Consider the following 20,880-nt stretch of genomic DNA (forward strand, 5'->3'; position numbering starts at 1 on the left):
GGTGATAGCTTTCAAGCAACAGGAGGGAATGTTCAAGATCTTTCCAATAAAACAAAAGAAACTGTCATTTATTGAGCATTTACTGTGGACCAGGTACTGGGCTGTTTTCATGCATTATCTCTAATTTAATCTTCTTAACTAACTCTAAGAGACGTGGAAAATTGAAACCCAAACAGAATTACAAATGTGATAAACAGGAGAGCCAGAATCCAAACCCAACCTGCGCAAGTTTAGACCTCAAGCTCTTAACTACTGTAACACACTGCCTTCCCTTATGTCCTGGCTCTATTATACATATCTCTTCAACCATATCAAACCTTATTTCTTCATTATATGGAAATAACACTAAGTTTGTTATGAGAATCCAGTGATACCATCCATGTGAAGTGCTTGGCATAGGGCCTGGTGTATGGTAAACTGCTGCTATTTCGAGGTTGGCTGTTATTAATTATTATTACTACCTCAAGTAACTGGGATGTAAGCACGTAGAGCCATTTGAAGCTTGGTTAATACAAATGATCAGACCACGCACCACAAAATTTTGGAAGGCTGATGCTAAAAATTAGAATACAAAAATCCTTTTTTTTAGAGGCCACAGCAGATTCTCGAATCTAAAGCAGCACCTCTCTCTCTCGTGTCATCACTTTTATTATCATGGCATTTACAAGGATTAAACAGACAAGACTTCACTGGAAAGATCAAACACTCACTCCAAAAAGGGAAAGCTTGTTTAAAAAAAATCCACATGGTCTCAAACAGAGACTTCCTCTATGTGTTTAGAAGACACCTGCCCCCTGATACGATGTGTAGCTTAAGCATACTTACTACAAAAATTGGTAATGCCTGCTGTCCTGTATTCCTGGAGCCTCTTGATTTCCCTTCGGAGTTCAAATTCCACTGTTTATCCCAAGAAGAAATGAAGGAGAAAAGTTGGGAAAACAAAATAATCATCAATGAGCACTCTGCTATTGAATATTTTCAGTAATTCTGCCTTATATAAAAGACTGGGCAATTCCATTTGAGGAATCCTGTATATTTGTAATGTCTCATTAGAAATTTTACCCAAGAGCTGAGAAAAACAAGCTAGCCATCTTTTGGCTGCCATCCCCAACTGGAAAAAGCAGCTGGAACTGTCTCCCAGAAAACATAAAGTGAACCAGCTGAGTTCATTTAGCTACAGAAGTAACAAATATAATTTTTTTAAACAACTAAGTTTCCCCACTCTATTTATCCTCTATTAACAGGTCTATCCACATAACCAAATACTTTTATAAAACCTGCCTCTGCTATTACTTGATGTGGTCCTTTTAGAAGCAAAGGACAAAAGCTCTGTGCTCAAGTCCCAGATAGTTTCTTTACAGCTTTTCTCCTATAGGAACAAAAGAGCATTGTTTTCTGTAAACCAAAGATTTCTGCCTCCTCTGAGCACATAGCTCAGGTTGCAACTGCTTGAGTTATTATGTGATAGAACATTCAAATTTGAGTGCTTTGAAAAAAAGGATGAAGGAAGAGCCTGAACAATCCATGGGGTGTAGTTCTTTGGAATGACACATAAACCAAGGATGGCACAAACTGGAACAGGAAGTAAAAGATCAGTCACCAGTACAAACCACATGAAGAATGCCAACCAAACAGGGTGCTTGATGAGGACAACCAACCTGGCTCAGAGAAATGCCTACAATGCCATGCAAGAAATATTTGCATGATGAGAAGAGAGTGAGAGCCTTGGTAAAGCATTTTCCCAGAACTAAATTTGAGGATCAAGTACATAAAACTTGTGATGAAAGGTGTAACTTGAGCTATCCAGTCCAGATTACTGTAAAGTGTAGGCCTCACTGCCTTAACAACTTCAATTTTTTTATTGTGAAAAATCAAATGGTAACTGGGTAGAGGTCTCTCAGAAAGCCAGGTAAAAGAATGGTGGAAGTACTGGGGAGCCTGGCTGGCTTGGTCCATAGAGCATGGGACTCTTGATTGTGGGGTCGTGAGTTCAAGCCCCACACTGGGGCTTCTTGAATTTAATTCCTTAACTCCTTAAGGAATTAAAAATATACATATTTAAAAAAAAAAAAAAAAAAGAGAGAGAGAGAATGATGGGGGCACCTGGGTGGCTCAGATGGTTGAGCATCTGACTTGGGCTCAGGTCATGATCTCCAGGTCCTGGAACTGAGTCCCACATCAGGTTCCTAACTCAGCAGGGAGTCTGCTTTTCCCTCTCCCCCTACCCCTCCCCACTGCTTGTGCATTCTCTCTCTCAAATGAATATATACAATCTTTTAAAAAAAATTAAAATTAAAAAAAAAGAGAGAGAGAATGATGGAAGTACTATCTCCATGAGTCATCCAACTCTGTCCCCATTTTAAAAACTAGTTTTAATATTAAAATATTTATGAACAAAATTATCTGATGTCTGGGATTTGCTTCAAAATAATCCAGCTGAGGGTGAGAGAAGAGGGGGTGATAAAAATGAAATAGGATTGGCTATGTGTTAATTGATGAAGCTGGGTGATGGATACAGGGGGGTTCATTATACTATTATCTCCATCTTTGTATATATTTAAAAACTCCTATAATTTACATATAAAGTGGGGGAAGAAACTACTAAACTACTGCTTTGGTGGGAAAAAAGAAAGCTACTAGCCTTTTTAGCCTCTTCTGTCCACCCTCAAAGTCCCAAATCTAGTTCATTGTAATAAAGGGGAAGAAAAGATAAAAATATCCATTTATTTATTTATAGAACCTCACCCAAAACATACCATTATCCTTCCTATTTACATGAACACACACACACAAATACTTGCGCAAGGCTTAAAAAGCACCTACGTGCATGGCTTTCAATGAACTTGTCGTGCTCCACTGGCCCCACTATCCTTGCAAATCGCCTCATTGTTTCGTAAAGGTCTTGGACTTCCTTGGGATACCGCCGTTCCATTACTACAGTGAAAACAAAGCACAACCATGCCATAGAGAATATAAAAATCTCTAAGTTCTCTACCCTTCTTTTATAAGAAGTAAATTGGAAGGAACCATTCCTAACCTCACATGACTGATTTACCCATGACAGGAAGCAAACAGGAAAGCCAAGAATGCAAAACGCTAATCCTAAAGATAAAGAGTATCACAGTGACTATCACGTAGGGATGTTGTTCTCCCTGGAGAACGGAAGACCGTCTGCATCACCAAGCACGCTGGTGATGATAATATAATCACCTCCACACCTCAGGCTTATCATCTGTACAGGGGCAGGGACTGTTGGCAGTTAACGGGAAAGACGATTAAAGGCAGATCATGTATTCTTAGGAACAGTGTTGGGCAAAATTTCTAGTATTAACTTCTGCAGGAAAACAAGGAAAATGCAGACACAATAATCCATCTAGAAGAGGTAGAAACCTGGAATTTGTGGAATAGAAAAAATAGCCTAGAAAATAATGTGTGATAGCTTTCATGCCCCACGAGAAATGTCCCTACCAACAGAGCCTCAAGTGAGGCATTTACTTCTTCACTTTCTATCAGGGGCATTTTGCCTTCCTCCAAACTAAGTATCACAACTAAATTTACTACTAATGGAGTTATATTTGGATAACTATCATCCATCTAAATGGTCACATACACAGGGTAGCCACAGTCAGTAACTCTGAGGATTACTAATGACCCAATTTCTACTAAAAAGTGGCATCGGCAAAGGAGATAAGGAGTACAACCTGCCAACAGTGCGTGGTAGGCTGGAGTAGCCAGAACTGCTACTTGGTCATTTCAGTCAGATGGACTAGGCTGAAACTAGGTGAGTAGACAAGCTAAAGTAACTAAGCCAGCTCTGCTCACTTCTGGACTATAGATACAAGCTTTGCATTATGACAGCTATTTAAATTAAGTCCTCTCAGGCCCCTGGGTGGCTCAGTGGGTTAAAGCCTCTGCCTTCGGCTCGAGTCATCATCCCAGGGTCCTGGGATCAAGCCCCACGTCGGGCTCTCTGCTCAGCAGGGAGCCTGCTTCCCTTCTCTCTGCCTGCCTCTGCCTACTTGTGATCTCTGTCAAATAAATAAATAAAATCTTTAATTAATTAATTAATTAATTAAGTCCTCTCTTCAGCTCAATCTCCTCCCTTGAGGGAGACATTCTTATCCACAAATTCCAGGTGCTGACCTGACGGGCAGCCACAGATACATTATTTTTACTACCAGCCCCCCCAAAAACCAAAACAAAACAAAAACACCCTACATGGATAGTACAGAAGAATTAGGAGTAAAAACTTTAAATTTGGTGTAAAAAACCCCTCTGCCTACAATATTAAGGTCACATACACTCAGTATAATGGCAATTAAAACCTCTGACACCACACTATGAAGCAACAGGGCCTCCTCTCAGCTCTTACGCACAAAATACAATTAAAGTAATCAGGCTAAACTCACTTCTGTTTACCAGCTGAGAACAGAATTTATATGAGTCAGGGTCTACTATGAGTAAAGGTCAAAACACTACTGACCAATTACTGAAAGCCCAAGCATTCAGACACAGGAACCCACTACTGTGGCTACCAGAATATGACCAATAATTGTCTATAGAAAGGGCAATGGAAATCTGATCCTAAGTTATTTTCGCAAACCCATAGTCCTCAATGAAGGATGAGGTTAAACACGCAATCTCATCCATTGCTAGAAGGAATATATAAATTTATACAACCATCTTTTGGAAAACAATCTGGCAGTGCAGTTCAAGCATTTTTATTTATTTTTTTATTTTTAATTTTTATTTTTTTTAAAGATTTTATTTATTTGACAGACCGAGATCGCAAGTAGGCAGAGAGGCAGGCAGAGAGAGAGGGGGAAGCAGGCTCCCCGCCAAGCAGAGAGCCAGATGCGGGGCTTGATCCCAGGACCCCGGGACCACGACCCGAGCTGAAGGCAGAGGCTTTAACCCACTGAGCCACCCAGGCATCCCAGGTCAAGCATTTTTAATGATCACATTCTTTGACCTATTAACTCCACTTCTGGGAACCTACCTTGAAAAAAATTCTAAATATATATAAAGATTTATTCACAAACTCATCACAGGATTATAATGATTCAAAAAATAAAAATAAGCTAAATAATAATAAAAGTTTAGCATATTATATACTTATTCACATACATACAACTTACTACGTAACTATTAAGAGGGACATCTTCAAAACACCACAATCACTTGAAAAAGAATATCAGAAAGTAAAAAAAAATATGTAACATACTTATTTATGATCATAACCGTATTAAAAAACACTTAACCCGTGACTGGCTGAAATGAACCCTACAATGGCACAGTGTCAAGCTCTATAAGATTCTATCAACTAGGGGCGCCTGGGTGGCTCAGTGGGTTGAGCCGCTGCCTTCGGCTCGGGTCATGATCTCAGGGTCCTGGGATCGAGCCCCGCATCGGGCTCTCTGCTCTCTAGGGGAGCCTGCTTCCTCCTCTCTCTCTGCCTGCCTCTCTGCCTGCTTGTGATCTCTCTGTCAAATAAATAAATAAAATCTTTAAAAAAAAAAAAAAAAGATTCTATCAACTAGGAGGAGAAGCACATGTGACATACAAGTATTGTAACATTTCTATATAAATATTGTAATCATTATGAGATCATCATTCTTATTTGCTGAATAAACTCTACATCACAGAAGAAGAAAAAGTACAGGGCCTTTTTCTGCTCAGCCCAGGTATCTCCAATATTTAAAATAGTAAGGTCAAAGTGTGCATTCACTTAGAAGTCATTACAGTTTTACTATCACCATCATACAATACTAGATGTCTTATGCAAAACAATGGTTTCTTTTCCCATAAAAATGTTTAACAACCTGATGATCAAGGTTATGTTAACATATAGTTCCTACCCAGTTCCAGAAAATGATCCATTAATATTCATGCTGCAATTACTATACTACTTTAAAAAAAAGGAATTATCATATAAGTGCTGATGATACATTAATGGTTCTGAACTCTTACTATGTAACAAAATTGCCTTGAAGATTTTCTAAAAATGCTCTTGCACTAACTCTCAGAGATTCTGACTTTATTAGTCTCGGGTGATACCCAGGCCATCAGAATTTTTTTAAAGCTTCCAATATGATATGCTGGTGCACCAAGCTGGCTCAGTTGGTAGAGCATGTGACTCCTGATCTCAGGTTCATGTGTTCAAGCCCCGCACTGTGTGTGGAGATTACAAAAAAAAAAAAAAAAAAAAAAAAAAAAAAAAAAGAAAAAGAAAAGAAAAGAAAGCTACCTACGTGAATGCTAATATACAACTTGGATTAAGAACTACTGCCATAAATGATTTGTTGAAGACTGTTTAATAATGCTGGAAGAAATTTTAAAATAAAGAAAGCAGCTAATACTTACACTGAAACTTTCTAAGGTTGATTAATCCATGGTCTCTTATAATTCTAGGATGAAAACCACAATAATGTATATTATAATTAGTTCCACATCTAATAATGTCTCCCACATGCAGCTTTTATTACACATCTGAAACACTATGAGGCAAAATACTAAGGTTCAAAGACATCACTCCCCACAAAGTTCTAGAGGGTAGTGAGTCTGCTAACACAATTTTAGGCTTTCAAAGATCATTTATTTTTCCTCCCCTTAAACATGGCTCCCAGTAACTATTTGCTGGATGAATGAATGAGCACTCAAAAAATACTGAAAACATGTCTATATCTTGGAATGAAACAGAAGGGAATCTGTGTCCGTGTCATAAGAATTAATCTGTTCAATTCAGGGAACTGATATTTGAAAACAGTCTTTTAAGGGAAACGGCTAAACCATACAAGGGCGCCATGATCAGAGATCCAATATTTACAACTGTACCTGTGTACCTTCACAGAACGCTTTACTGTGCCTGTTTAACACAAGGGTCTCAACATAAGATCTAACAGCATCCTCAACCCCTGAGTTCCACGATAATATCTAGCTCGAATTATGTGTTTTACACAAAAACAGAATTTAGGTAAACCATGCAGAGTTGTGTCTGGAACGTTTGCTCTTACACTGCAGGTATGCATGACGAGTGATGACGCCCCTCACAGGGGCAGCTGAGTGATCCTCTCCAGCACTTCTCCAAAGCTAACTCTAGGCACGCTTTACTTTAGGTGACATCTTGGCCCCTCAAGAGTGCCTCCCAAGTCCTATTCCTCTCTTCTTGCTGTGATGCCACTGTGTTTCTAGTCTGTAACACCGTGATAACACACACACATGCGCATACATCCTGAATACCCTTCCCTGAACTGTTAACAGTCTCTGTACTCTAGATGGGGTCTGGGATCCATAATTTCTCAGTCTGAAGATATGTTTTTTGTTCTGCTGCAAAGAGAAGGAGTAACTGAGACTGTCTGAAACTTGTTCAGAATTTCTTTGAAATCCTTTTAGATAAGACTTCTCATTAAAAAATGAGCAGTTAGAATGAAAGCATTTAAAAAAGCTTAACGATTTGATAACACCTTGAATTTATTTTGTTCCTTTTCTCCTTAAAACAGTGCACCCATATTATCAATGGTCATCATAACATCAAGAAAGGGTAAGAAAAGAGGAAGTAAAAAACAAAACAAAACAAAAAAGGACAAGTATTATTATCTGCATTTAACAGATGGAAAAATTAAGGACCAAGGAAGATAATTGTCTTTCTCAAGATCACAAGACGAGCCACAAGTAAAATGTTCCTTATGGGCTATATGTGGTCGATAGTCCATACCTGAAAGAAGGCTGGATGGTTTTCTGTACTTACTTTTTTCGCCTTTGTCTCTCCTTTAACCTGGAATGATAGATATCTACAACAGCCATCTTCAGAGCTATAAACAAACACACACACAAACAGATATAAAGCCTAGACAAAAATAAATCTCTTACCCAAACTATCTTAAACTTTGAACCTCATATTGCTAACTATTCCACACTCACTGGTCTAGGCAATTTGTCTCTTGGAAACAAAAATATCCTAGGATACTGAATTTCTTTGACAGTAAATTAGAGAGATCTTTTTTCCTATGTATATGGCATTAACCTAAAGGTAACAATTTCTGTTTTCTACTGAACACCTCTTTTGACCATGCCTTGTTACGCATATTACCAGGTTTCATATAATGGGAGTCTGAACTTTGGTCATACACGGGCTAGAAACTGCACCTATTAGAGTAGTCATAAAAATGAATATTGACTGGGGTTATAACCTCATCGGAGTAAGGTCAGGAGACATTATCAAAAAAGACTGAAGTGAATTAGGGGCAGCAGAGACATTTTCCCAGAGGAGCACTGTGCAGTCGGGGAGCAACAAGTATTTAGGGGATGGTCTTGCATTCAGTAGCGAAAAGTTCCACTAACTGGCCTAACAACCCCAAAGCTATGCTCTGCTTTGTTGCCCATGTCCCAGTCCTTTCCTGGCTTTAGCTTCATGTTAAAGACACGGGGAATTAGGAGAAAACAGCAGACAGCAAAAGGTTTCATCAATACAATAGTTCTGGTTCTCTTTCTTTCCCTGGCCAATTTTTCCAGCTTCAGAGTTCCTCTGGGTTCTGTTCTCACCTTTCTTTTTACCCCTCACCTTATTCCTATAATCTCATCCACTCCTATGGTTCCAAGTACCATCAAAATATATAATCTCAAACCCAAATATTTATTTTAAGCTCCAGACCCTACCTGGCTATCTCTACTCACACAGTCCTCAGTTACAAACTTGTACTCTACATCTTTCCCAAAACTGTTGTCCAAGACAGAAATCAGCCTGGAAGGGTGCCTGGGTAGCTCAGTTGTTAAGTGTCGGCCTTCAGCTCAGGTCATGATCCCAGGGTCCTGTGATCGAGCCCCCCATCGGGCTCCCTACTTGGTGGGAAGCCTGCTTCTCCCTCTCCCACTCCCTGTACTTGTGTTCCCTCTCTTGCTGTGTCTCTCTCTGTCAAATAAATAAAATCTTAAAAAAAAAAAAGAAAAGAAATCAGTTTGATTCTCCCTCCCCTTCCTCCATATCCAGTCAGTCAGTGAGTCTTACCTATACTGAATGCTTCAGTCTGTCTTGAATTCATCTCTTCCTCTTTGTTCCTAATCCTATTCCTTAGCTCGGGTATCCTCTCTCACCAGATCACTGAGTGTACTTTTTTTGTAACTCCAGGAATAAGGTAGGCCTTATTCTAATTCAAGCCTTCAAATGGTACCAGGGTAATGTTTTTAAGCATAATCCGATGGTGTATTTCCCCTGCTGATAATTTTTCAGTGGCTTCCCATCCACTTATGGGAGTTCAAACCCTCGCATATTATACAAAACCCCTATTGCCTTCAGTCTCCCTATCTTCCCAGTCTTGTTTCCTACCATTCCTTCACATGCTCTATACACCATGCGCATGAAACAATCTGCCCTCACTCACACAGCTGCTAAGTACAGAACAGGGATCCAAACCCAGTCTGGTTCTAGAGCCTTGGAATAGGAAAGACACTAAAATTGCCCAACATGTTTACTTTTTCTGTGAGTAGAGAAATCTGGCTTAACTAAAAATGAAATAAGTGTTTAAATTTAGAAAAAAAAAAAACAAACTCAGAAGTAAACAACTCCCACAGGCTTTTTATAATCTGAAGCCCCTCTAAAGTTCAGAAATAAAGACCTACCATTAACAGCTCCAGAAGAAACTATGAAGACTACCTGACTTGGCACTGGGCTACCCAAACCATTCTTAACTATAATCCACGGATTCTGAAGGAATCTATTTTTTTAAAAGATTTTATTTATTCATTTGAGAGAAAGAGAGTGAGGGAGAGAGAGTACAAGTCGGGGAGGGGGCAGAGGGAGAGAGAAAAGCAGATTCCTGGCCAAGTGGGGAGCCCAATGCGGGGCTCAATCCCAGGACCCTGAGATCATGACCTGAGCCAAAGGCAGATGCCCAACAGACTGAGCCACCCAGGCAACCTGGATTCTGACGGAATCTTAAAATTTTATGATTTCAGTAGATTCTGCAACTACTCAATAACCTCTTATCTCCTTAGGCTTTGTGTAAGTTGAGAGTTTAACTTTTTTTTTTTTTTAAAGATTTTATTTATTTATTTACTTGACAGACAGAGATCACAAGTAGGCAGAGAGGCAGGCAGAGAGAGGGGGAAGCAGGCTCACCGCCAAGCAGGGATCCTGACGTGGGGCTCGATCCCAGGACCCTGGGATCATGACCCAAGCCGAAGGCAGAGGCTTTAACCCACTGAGCCACCCAGGCGCCCCTGACGGGTTTTGTTTTAATTACTGAATGTATTCACAGAAGAAACAGGCTCTAGAGCACAACATAATGACCTGACACGTGTCCTTTGAAAAACTAAAATATGCTATTCAGATGTTAGGTAATAAAATTTAACACACCAACAGTGCAGCAAGGACTTTATTTTGTATGACAATCACGTCTTCCAAAATAGTGAGCTTCACTGAATCAAAATAAGAGCCTAGAGCCTCTGTAATACTGATAAACAAAAAAGGCAATATAATCTCATTGCTCAAAAGAAGGATGTGAGATACAAATTCAAGTTTAACCCATGAGGGCAATGAGTCAACACAGATTTGCATGTTCTCCTACAGTAACTTTCAAACGTTATTTTCAAATATGTTCTTATTTGAAATAGACAAGTTAGATCCGCTTTAGCTGAACCTCTTCTCTCCATTCTACCTCCAGCTACCTTTCCCAGTAGTATTGCCTGAGGGTACCACCACGGAACAGTTTGAAACCCACACTTTTGCTTCCTGAAACTAGATTTTAAGGCAGGAAAAAAATGCAATCTATCAAGTAAGAGAACAGTACACAATCGCTCATTACAATCACGAATTTCTTTCACTATATAAAAGCAACAGAACTTGAGCAACATACAACTCTGAGGCACTATCAGTATGGTATCACTGACAAGATAATAGAAATAAATTCTGGACACTCCATGCTGACTCATTACTGTGCATCTCCCTGCCGCCTGCCCTCAGGATAGTCTCAGATTAGAAGGAAGGAACACCAAAACCTAACAAGCGGGGCTATGAGCAGACACACTATATATGTATGTAACTTCAATTCCTGGGAAATGACCAGGAATACTTAATCTAGGCCATTCTGCCTTGACTCTGAGATAAAAATAACATAAATTCTAACTGAACGAATTGAAGAGGTAAATGGACGCATTATTTTTTAAAGTTTAAGTATAAAGGAAAAAGTATTAGTTACTATAGGTTTTCTTTGTTCATTTCTAATAAATTCAAAATTTTATTTATTTAGGGGTACCTGGGTGGCTCAGCCACTTAAGTATCTGCCTTCATTTCAGGTCATGATCCTGGGGTCCCGGGCTTAAGTGGGGGGCTTCTTGCTCAGCAGGGAGCCTGGTTCTCCCTCTCCCCACCCTCTACTCCTGCTCTCTCACTATTGCTCTCTCTCTCAAATAAATAAATACAATTTATTTTTACTAAGTCATTAATAATGAGAGAGATACAGAGCACACAAGCACGGGGGAGTAAGAGAGGGAGAAGCAGGCTTCCTGCTGAGTAAGAAGCCCAATGTGGGACTTGATCCCAGGATGCTGGGATCATGACTTGAGCCGAAGGCAGACACCTAACTGGCTGAGCCACCCAGGCAATCCAGTAAGTTCAAAAAGTTAAACAACACTGCTTTATTTTTCCTCACAACTGTCCACAACTAAAAATAATTCAAGAATATCAGATTCAAGATCTAAGGCAACAGTTTTCAAACATTTTTTTAGGTAGCAGAGCACTTTCTTTAAGTCAGTGCTTTCTTTTTTTTTTTTTTTAAAGATTTTATTTATTTGTCAGAGAGAGAGAGAGAGCACGCACAAGCAGGCAGAGGCGGAGAGAGAAGCAGGCTCCCTGTGGGGCAAGGAGCCCAATGTGGGACTCAATCCCAGAACCCTGGGATCATGACCTGAGCCGAAGATAGCGGCCCAACCGACTGAGCCACCCAGGCATCCCAAGTCAGTGCTTTCTTGATGTATGTGGTTGTTCCATAGAAAAGCCCAGGTACCATGAAATGCCCCCACTGCTTTCTAATACCCTGATGTGGGATGATAAGCTCTAGATTGCTGTGCTGGTGGAGATGCACTTGAAATGTCTGTGTGGTGGGACAGGCAGGTATGAACAGGGAGGATAGGATATGTCTCTAACCAAACACAAGTTTTACAGTGGACTCTAATTCTATTACAGATTGAGTAACAGAATTAGGTAGTCAACAGTTTAAGGCAGGAGAAGCCAAAAAAGAAGGGGTGGGGGGAAACTACGTAAACAGCTAATACAAGCTGAGTACTTAACATGTTCCAAGCTCTTTGTGGGTCCTATCTTATTTACCTATCCAGTAACAAGATGAGTTCAACAGGGGAAAAAAAATGACTTGCAGATCCAGTGGAAATTACTGCTAATTCTAAAACATATTTCTGTAATTTTTCTAAGATATTAACTTATCTGGTTGTTTCCTGAGATTTGCGTGGGAATGACTTCACACAAGAAAAAAAAAAACTGAAGAGACTACAAAAAAAATCAATAAATACTGGTTCCACTGCTTGATCATTTCAATAGTCTGAACTGTGCAACTGGCTCTGGAGAACAAAGGGAAGGAAAGGCACACACAGAAACAAATGGAAGAACTGGAATTCTCCCAGAGGAAAATGCATATTTGAAGCTGTCTCTTTTCTTTATAAAGCACACTCAGATAGCAGCAACTGATTATAAAATCTTAACTGCATGAATAACCCAGGGAGGACCACAGCACAGCAGGCAGAATAGAAATGAGAAGGCAGACACTGAAAGAACGAGAATCACTGGCTCACATTCTACTTAAAGTGACTGAAGTTCCAGGAAAGCCGGCAAACAAAGAACCAGAAATCATTAAAAACAAACAAACCAAACCACCCATAACCTATTCACTCCTGAAATCTCAGCTTCGGGGGGAGAATTGTCTCCGTGTGATTACATTGGGGACTAATCACAAAGTTTCTAAACGGCTGGCCTTAAAATATTTCAAGTGGGCAGAAGTCAGAGGCAGTTCCTTCCCACTGCAGTGTATTTCTAACATTGTTCAAAATAGCTGGCAACATGTCTCTGTTTTCCTGACAGAAGGCACTTACTGCTCGCTTGGCAAGAAAACCAACTAACTCAGAGACCTTAACTGCAGGGAAGCCAATCAAACCCCCTACTGCAAACACACAAGCACAAACCTGTGACTCAGGTATTCCCCAGAAGCAAAGCTTTTTAAAAGTCATTTCTCCCAAAAGCTTTTGGTCAAGATGTACACAATTAATTTTGGGAAGGAGAGAAGATGATGTGACCTAATGGTTAAAGTTAGCAAGTAGCAACCCATAGTCACTTAAGCCCTCTGTGTGCTCCCCTGAATGTAAAATGGGAAAATATCTACCCCTACTTCTCGCAGTGTGCTTAAGCTATAGAGGATAACATATGTGACATCTCACAAACACACCAAAAAACCCAGCAGTAAAAATGCAAGGCTGTAAAGATGATTGATATTGTACAATATTAACAACACAGATTCTGGAGATGGCTCTGTCACTAGCAGGTTATATGACCTTAGGCAAGGTACTTGATATTTCCATTCTTCAGTTTCCTCACCTATAAAATGTGGAGATGGATGATGAGGATGATGATGATGACAATAATGCCGAACTCAAAGAGTTCTGTGAGGAATAAATGAGGTCACACGTGTGAAGGGCATAGAATGGTACCTGGCAAACAGTAAGGGCTGTAAGTATCAGCTATTATTACTAATAGCATTTATGTCTAAAATGTCCTAAGCAGGGGTGCCTGGGTGGCTCAGTGGGTTAAAGCCTCTGCCTTCAGCTCAGGTCACGATCCCAGGGTCCTGGGATCAAGCCCCGCATCGGGCTCTCTGCTTGGAGGGGAGCCTGCTTCCCCCTCTCTCTCTGCCTGCCTCTCGGCCTACTTGTGATCTCTGTCTGTCAAATAAATAAATAAAATCTTTTAAAAAAATAAATAAATAAAATGTCCTAAGCATAAAACTTTACATGCTTTACATGCCTTTACAGGGAAGGTATTGCCAATGGGTACCTAAGTATACACAGTGACAATGCCAGACCTCTCGTCTACTAACCGTTCAATCATCTAAAGGCTGACAATATGAGCCAAAGAAGTTTAAAAAGAAAAAAAAAAAAAAAAAAAAAAAAAAAAGTTGGGGGAGTATCCATGACTGGCCAAGAAATTGTGCTGAAATTAGCTTTCCAAATAGAGGAAAAGTAATCTGTCCTAATGGGCAACCCCATGAAGTGTTGAAAACACCAACCCAACACATAGGAAGGAGCACACAATGCCTATTGCTTGCCAAGGTTATAGAATAGTGATGATTAGAGAATGCTATACTCAGGGTTTTAGAACCTGTGAAACTCTGGGAAAGGGGATCCCACAAATCTACGAGCGATTCTCCCAAATGAAAGCACACTGGGGAGGGATGGCCCACAGGAAAAAGGAACACCACTGTGCATCTACACCGAGATCCCAAATATACTAGGACACAAGAGAATGCTAAGTTATGAGTCTTCTGCATCACTCTTTCTGAACCAGTAATTTCTGCTTATTTCAATAAATACACAGTGGTGTCATTTAAGGATCCCAGAACTTCCTTATTTTCTTCCTCAGACACTGCTTCACTTGCAGTATCCTTTCCAGGCCCATTCTGGAAGCCTCTAGTATGGCTGGAATGCAATCAATTATCCCTCCATTATATCCCAGGCCTCTATAATGGACTATTCAAACCCCTCATATTAGACAAATTCCATGAATCATAGCAAAACTTTTGGGTGAGGAAAAGAGCTTGGTGGCTTCAGGCCTAGGACAGAATATAAAACCAGCCAAAGAGTTTGTTTCCTTGCAGTAGTTATATAAAGTGAGGGAACATAAAAGGAATGTTATTAACACCCAGTAATATTAAGAGTATAATGGTGTAATGGAATGGTAATAACACCAATCTCAATTACATATCATCTTTCATTGGAGACATTCACATTCTAACTAATCAACCCCTTCTTTACTGGCAGTGGACACACACAGGAAAAAAAAAACAAAACCAGCAAGCAAGATTGCAAGGACTTGCCCAAGATCACTCAGTGACTCAGAAGCCTGAAGTAGAATCAGTGTCCTAATTTGCACAAAATATGTGTCCCTCTCTGTTCTAGGTGTGCTCAGAAAGCTCCTCATTCCTTCCTGAGTGTCTCTGGCAAGAAAAACTCTTGCCACTGGGAGTGGGCTCCCAGGCCCTCCCCCTCACTGAGTATTCTGGGAGAAAGTGCTCAGCTCAGGGACCATACACGTGGCACACTGGACAGTGGGTCATGCCACGAGAGGAGCTACATAAGAACTCTAGACGGTAACAAAGCCTCCTTTTGTGGCACCAGCAAGTCAGCCCTTTGATCTTAAGCACGGTGATATCTCTTGCAAATGTTAACATCTTTTAAAAAGCACCCACCTGAACATCTTACAGTCTGCCACTAAGACTGGGAGGGAAAAGGGAGGCAGGGCTTACTATTCACATTCTGTTAAAGCTGCTTCTGTAACAGTAACTGATGCTTGATTCTAGTTCAAACTAGAATCAAGCAACTTACAAGGCTGTAGAAATTGTAGGAAGCACACAAACTGAAGTATGGTCTAGGTTTGAAACACTAAGTGAAACAAAAACTGCTAATCAATAGCTTCTTTCTGATTTTTTCCTTACTTAGTTACAGAAAGGACCACAGTGTACCAGAAGAAACTGCAACTCTTGCTTCTACAAAGAATGAAGAGTGAAATAAAATATCAACCATTACCACCGTTTTCTTGATAATGTTGAGGCTGAAGGATGAAGACCTTGGGAAGAAGTGATTTCGGCAAGTTGCTGACATGGCTGGGAGCCATTACTGACATGAAAAATCCTGACTTTCGAAAGTTGGTACTTTCGAACAGTATCTAAAAGAGTGATATTTATGGAGCTACTTTTTTTTTTCTTTTTGCATTCTGAATAAGAAAGCTGCAAGTCAGGAAACAATAGCATTTTAATTAAAGCTGGTGCGCTGACAGATACCAAGCAACAATCCGCACACTGCAGTCAAGGAACTGCCCTCAGAGAGGAGAAGGACCAGCACGTGAGTTACTGGGCTGGAAAAGAGGAGGCTGAAGTGGAAAACTGAACAAATACAGTCTATCTAGTGAATGCTCAAGTAGTTTGCTTTCAAGCTTTCCTCTTTTAGTAGCATCTGCGTCACTTCCACTTTCCTTAAAGTTGTGTGGGAGAAAAGGGGAGGAATGAAATTTTGTGAAGAAAACGGCTCAAGAAATATGTAGACAGAAAATCCTAAAGGTAAAATTTTAATGAGGACTCTTTCTCAGTCCCATATCTGGTGTAACAAATACCTAAAGAGCTCTTACACGGAGAGAACAATCAAGTGCCCTTCTTAGTGACAGAATATCGGTTAATGCAATACAGAAACTTGACTTACAATTCCACAAGGATTCTACATGCTTTTCCTGCCTGGGATACAGGTTTTAGAGAAACAACAAAGATGTTGTTTGGAAATACGGGAGAATCCAAGGAGGCATTATTCACCTATTGTATCACATTCGATTCTAGACTAAAACGAAAGGTGATCAGGGATTTTAAATAGGTAGTTCAATGTAAATGGAAAGAGGGGGAAAATAAGAGATTCAATGGAAGTCTAACCTCCCACTTGTAAGAGCTCTGCTGGCATTAACTACTTATGTTATAACACAAGAATGGACATAAATCCTTAGAGGGCTAATCTTAGGTGAGAATTCAGAAATGCCAAGAATTCAACAGTACTGAGAAAGAAGAAATATCCAGTCTTGTTCTAAAAGCCCTTGAAGAACTTCCATTCTATTTCTCTTCTAAGAGAAATTTGGGTTAACAAATTATGGTGAACATCTAGCATGAAAATCTAGCTTATCAGTTGCTACTGAAGTTCCAAGGCATTTGCACGGACTCTCTTCTTTCTAAGGAGGCAGAGAGAGGCATTCAACCAACTACTTCAGTGTAGGCTTACCCCAGCCAAAAGAAAGATCACACAGTCCAAGACCGGGATACCAACTACCATTACATGATCCACATTCTCACCCTCATCACAAATGACCTTTTTCATTGTGGTCAAAACACAACAACAGGTAAATACAGCAACTTATCCCACCAGGTTTTGAGTCCCCTAAAAGCAGAAAACATATTTTACTCATCCTTTCATTCATTCCTAGCACCCAACACAGTGTCACTACACACTTTACAATCAATAAAAACATGGGCTAAAATAAAATCTTACCATGTAAAATGTCAGAGTCATCTTCAACAAAATCGATGTCTCTCAAGTCCCATTCTGCATAATTGTCAAACTCCTGTTTGGGGAAAAAAATTACCACGCCAAATTCATCAGCTTTGAGTAATGCCTTCACAGTAGCCATGCTTTAGAAGCAAACAGAAAAGAAACAAATGAACAAACGCTTGTTAAAAAGTACTGAATGGAGTAGTACATGGTCAGGATATTACTACAAGAAAGAAGTCATCATCAGAAAAAGTTTGAGAGGTTTTCAGGCAGTAGAGACAGCAAAAATATGAGAAAGTTATGAGTCTAAACCTAGTGTTCTAAAAATTAAAAGTAATCTGTTCATAAAATCTAACCTGAGAAATCTCTGAATAGGCCATCAAGTATTTTGATAAGAACACTGCCAACATTAATTAATTTACCTTTTTACTACCTTTTGAGGGTTCTATTTGATATTTATTTGATATTGCTTGTATAGTTTAATAGGTAGATTTGTTCATATTCAATGCAGTACAATTTACAGGAGCACCGTCTATGGGGTAGCTCTACAGTATAAGCTGCCAGAAACAAAATGCGACCTGCCTGTGGCTTTCAAAATTATTTGTAGTTTGCTACACTTTCAAATTATCTCCAGGAGCATTGTGATTGTGGATCCAATGATAAATCAAGACACTTAACAATTACTTTCCACATGGTTTTTAACTCCATGGATGAACAAGGAACATAGAGTTTTTATACACATTCTTCCTGCTTTATATATTTCTGAATACAGAACAGGGATCAGCAAACTACAGCCTATGGACAGATTTCAGCCCACTGCTTGTTTTTATAAATAAAACTTTATTGGAGCACAGGGATGTTCATTTGTTTACACATTATTTATGTTACTTTTGCACAGTAATGGTAAAGTTTAGTTGCAACAGAGACTTTTTACGGTCTACAAAAAATATTTACTATCTGGTCCTTAATGGAAAAAGTTTGCCAACCCGATATTGTACAACTTTGAAATACCTGAGGGGTGGAATGAGAACCAGACTGCAGAAACCCCATATCTATTGAGGAAGTGAGAGCCAACATCTTTGCAACTTAAGAAACAGGTTCTTGGGGGGCGCCTGGGTGGCTCGGTGGGTTGAGCCGCTGCCTTCGGCTCGGGTCATGGTCTCAGGGTCCTGGGATCGAGCCCCGCATCGGGCTCTCTGCTCGGCAGGAGGCCTGCTTCCTCCTCTCTCTCTGCCTGCCTCTCTGCCTGCTTGTGATCTCTCTGTCAAATAAATAAATAAAATCTTAAAAAAAAAAAAAAGAAAGAAACAGGTTCTTGGTATGGAAAACTTCTATATTTTATATGTGAAAATGCTATGAATGAGAAAAGGCACTCAAATAGAAGGAAATGTGGCTGCCGAAGGCCCTATAAACCACAGTGCTTCAAAAATGTCCTTTTAGCAGTATGGAAGCTACAGATAAAAGATATGAGTCTCATGTGAAACAAAAACAAGTTTCTCCTACCTCGATGAAATCTGCTCGCGCTGGCATGTATCCTGCCATGTCCCGAGAAAGCAAGGAATCAAAAGTAGGTCGCGGAGGGTCATCTACAGCTGGAAGAAGTTAGGTTCTTAGTTAGTTAATAAAATACTGGCATGAAAAAGTGACAGAGAAATAGTCCTCATTTATACTCTGAAATATTTGTGTTTGAAAAAAAAAACAACAGTGTCTGAGAGAATAAATAAAATTCAAAACATTTTTATAAAGAGAAAAGTGAGAAAAATAAAGTATTATGGAAACAGACTGATTTCTTAAAAAGGAAACTAAGACTGAGGGAATTCTCTAAATAAAATGGGGAAATTCCTTTTAATTTGTGCTTTCTTAACATAATAAAACCAAGTATCTTCTCTTTAATATTATAGAGAACATAAGCATGTACCCTGTCTGCTTGTTTCCTTACCCCTTAGGACCAATATCAATTTACAAGTCTCACGCAACTGAAAAGCAAAAAAAAAAAAAAAAAACAAAACCCTCGGGATTTGGAAGTTAGCTGGAATTGGGTCCCAGCTCCAATATTCTCTAGTCCCATGAGACACAAATTATTTAACTTTTCTGAATCTGTTTCCTCATGTATAAAGCAAAAGCACTTCTTCTGCCTATATCACTGTGTTGCTATGAGGAACAAATGATCTAATGGATTTGAAAACAAAATGCTACCATCCAAAGTGTTTTCCAAATAGGTATCATCAGGCTTTGAGTTAATCAGCTCTGAAACTGTTTCTACAGAGTCTGAGTAAAGGGGCGGGGAGGGGAGGGTGGCCTGAAGAAAACATTCGTTATCTCATTATTTGTGCTCTGGGAGTCATTCAGCGAAGATGTCCATTTATAATTCATCATGGTTTTAGTTACGTTTTGTTAGAAGACCCACGAGTTGCTTAGCCACAGGAGATAAAAAAAAAAAAGGCTCGCTACTACTACCAAAACTAAGTAACTAAATTGCTTTGAACTAAAATAACAAATTGCTTCTTGGGCTCAACACTGGGATGATTAATAATAGTGAATCAAATACTGGACTCTCTTAAGTAACTCATATCTACAATCGTAAACCCTCCAAAGCATGAAGTTTGGTTCAATCTGGACATCTTATCCACAGAAGCATTAACGAACACTGGTATGTTCCTCACTGGTAAGCCTCAGAGTGGGTGGGACCACACACCATTTCTGGGCACTGGGATTTCCGGTATGGAACTCTGACCGTTCCCTGCCCCATTATAGCCCTGACTCTCAGTAACTGCCATGCCAACTCCTCCCATCTTCCATAAGCTCTTCAGTTGCCCAGACCACTGTTTATCTGCTCCTGCAACAGGGCCTGAAGATGAGCTAAGCATCTCTCAGCAATACTTACAATGAAATGGAATGGCTGTGTCAGTAGTTTTTGCCTCCTCCGCCTGCTTCAGGTTCAGCAGGGTAGATGCAAACAGAGGGTTATTGATGAAATGCTTCATATAGTGCTTCTCACACTCTTCCTTGGTCTTGGTGCACATCTGATTGGCTACATCCTGCCTAGGATCGTGAGCAAAAGAGAGAGCTCTGACCATTTATACAAAGAGGTCAAAACATGGTTTATTCTTTCCATATTTTAGGTCCCATCTAAATAAATATCTGGAATTTGATGCCTCCGACCAGTCTCATGGAGCTATCAGCTGAACGATGAGAGAAACAGAAGACTAACATTGGTGTAATCTGGTGTGCCAGATCCTGCTATTCCAAGATATAGAAATGATATCCAAAAAGTGCTTTCCTTTCACTAAAACAAGGAACATCACTAAAAAAAATCTGTAAATTTCCATGTGAGCTAGGCCTCAGGGAAAGAACTGCTATAATAAACCACTTCAGAACACTCAAAATGTACATAAGTACAGTTTTATACTTGCATCATGTTTTAGAGTTTACAGAACACTTCACGTGGACAAACATATCTTTACCAGAGTGCCAATGACAGGCCAAGCACTAAGCCAGAAACATTCACAACACGGTATAAGTTAATCCTAGTATTAGCCACGTAATTTCACAGTTTCACAGATGAAAAAAAGAGGCCCAAGGAGA

At 39.8% G+C, this 20,880-nt stretch overlaps 1 protein-coding gene across 2 annotated transcripts in view; it reads right to left on the reverse strand.

Annotated features, from left to right (window-relative positions):
• Nucleotides 1-20,880, reverse strand: part of LOC111151671 (transcriptional adaptor 2A) — a 52,116-nt gene that overhangs the window by 8,749 nt on the left and 22,487 nt on the right. For both annotated transcript variants that reach the window (XM_022509803.1, XM_022509804.1), the window contains 7 exons: nucleotides 20,180-20,337; nucleotides 18,799-18,887; nucleotides 17,296-17,368; nucleotides 7,748-7,811; nucleotides 6,364-6,407; nucleotides 2,824-2,934; nucleotides 826-897 (listed from right to left, as the gene is read on the reverse strand). In XM_022509803.1, the coding sequence (XP_022365511.1) occupies nucleotides 826-897; nucleotides 2,824-2,934; nucleotides 6,364-6,407; nucleotides 7,748-7,811; nucleotides 17,296-17,368; nucleotides 18,799-18,887; nucleotides 20,180-20,337 (611 nt within the window). The remainder of the gene's footprint in view (nucleotides 1-825; nucleotides 898-2,823; nucleotides 2,935-6,363; nucleotides 6,408-7,747; nucleotides 7,812-17,295; nucleotides 17,369-18,798; nucleotides 18,888-20,179; nucleotides 20,338-20,880) is intronic.

The sequence above is a fragment of the Enhydra lutris genome, unplaced genomic scaffold (assembly GCF_002288905.1).
Source record: "Enhydra lutris kenyoni isolate GAN:26980312 unplaced genomic scaffold, ASM228890v2 scaffoldscaffold26, whole genome shotgun sequence".
NCBI classification, from domain to species: domain Eukaryota; kingdom Metazoa; phylum Chordata; class Mammalia; order Carnivora; family Mustelidae; genus Enhydra; species Enhydra lutris.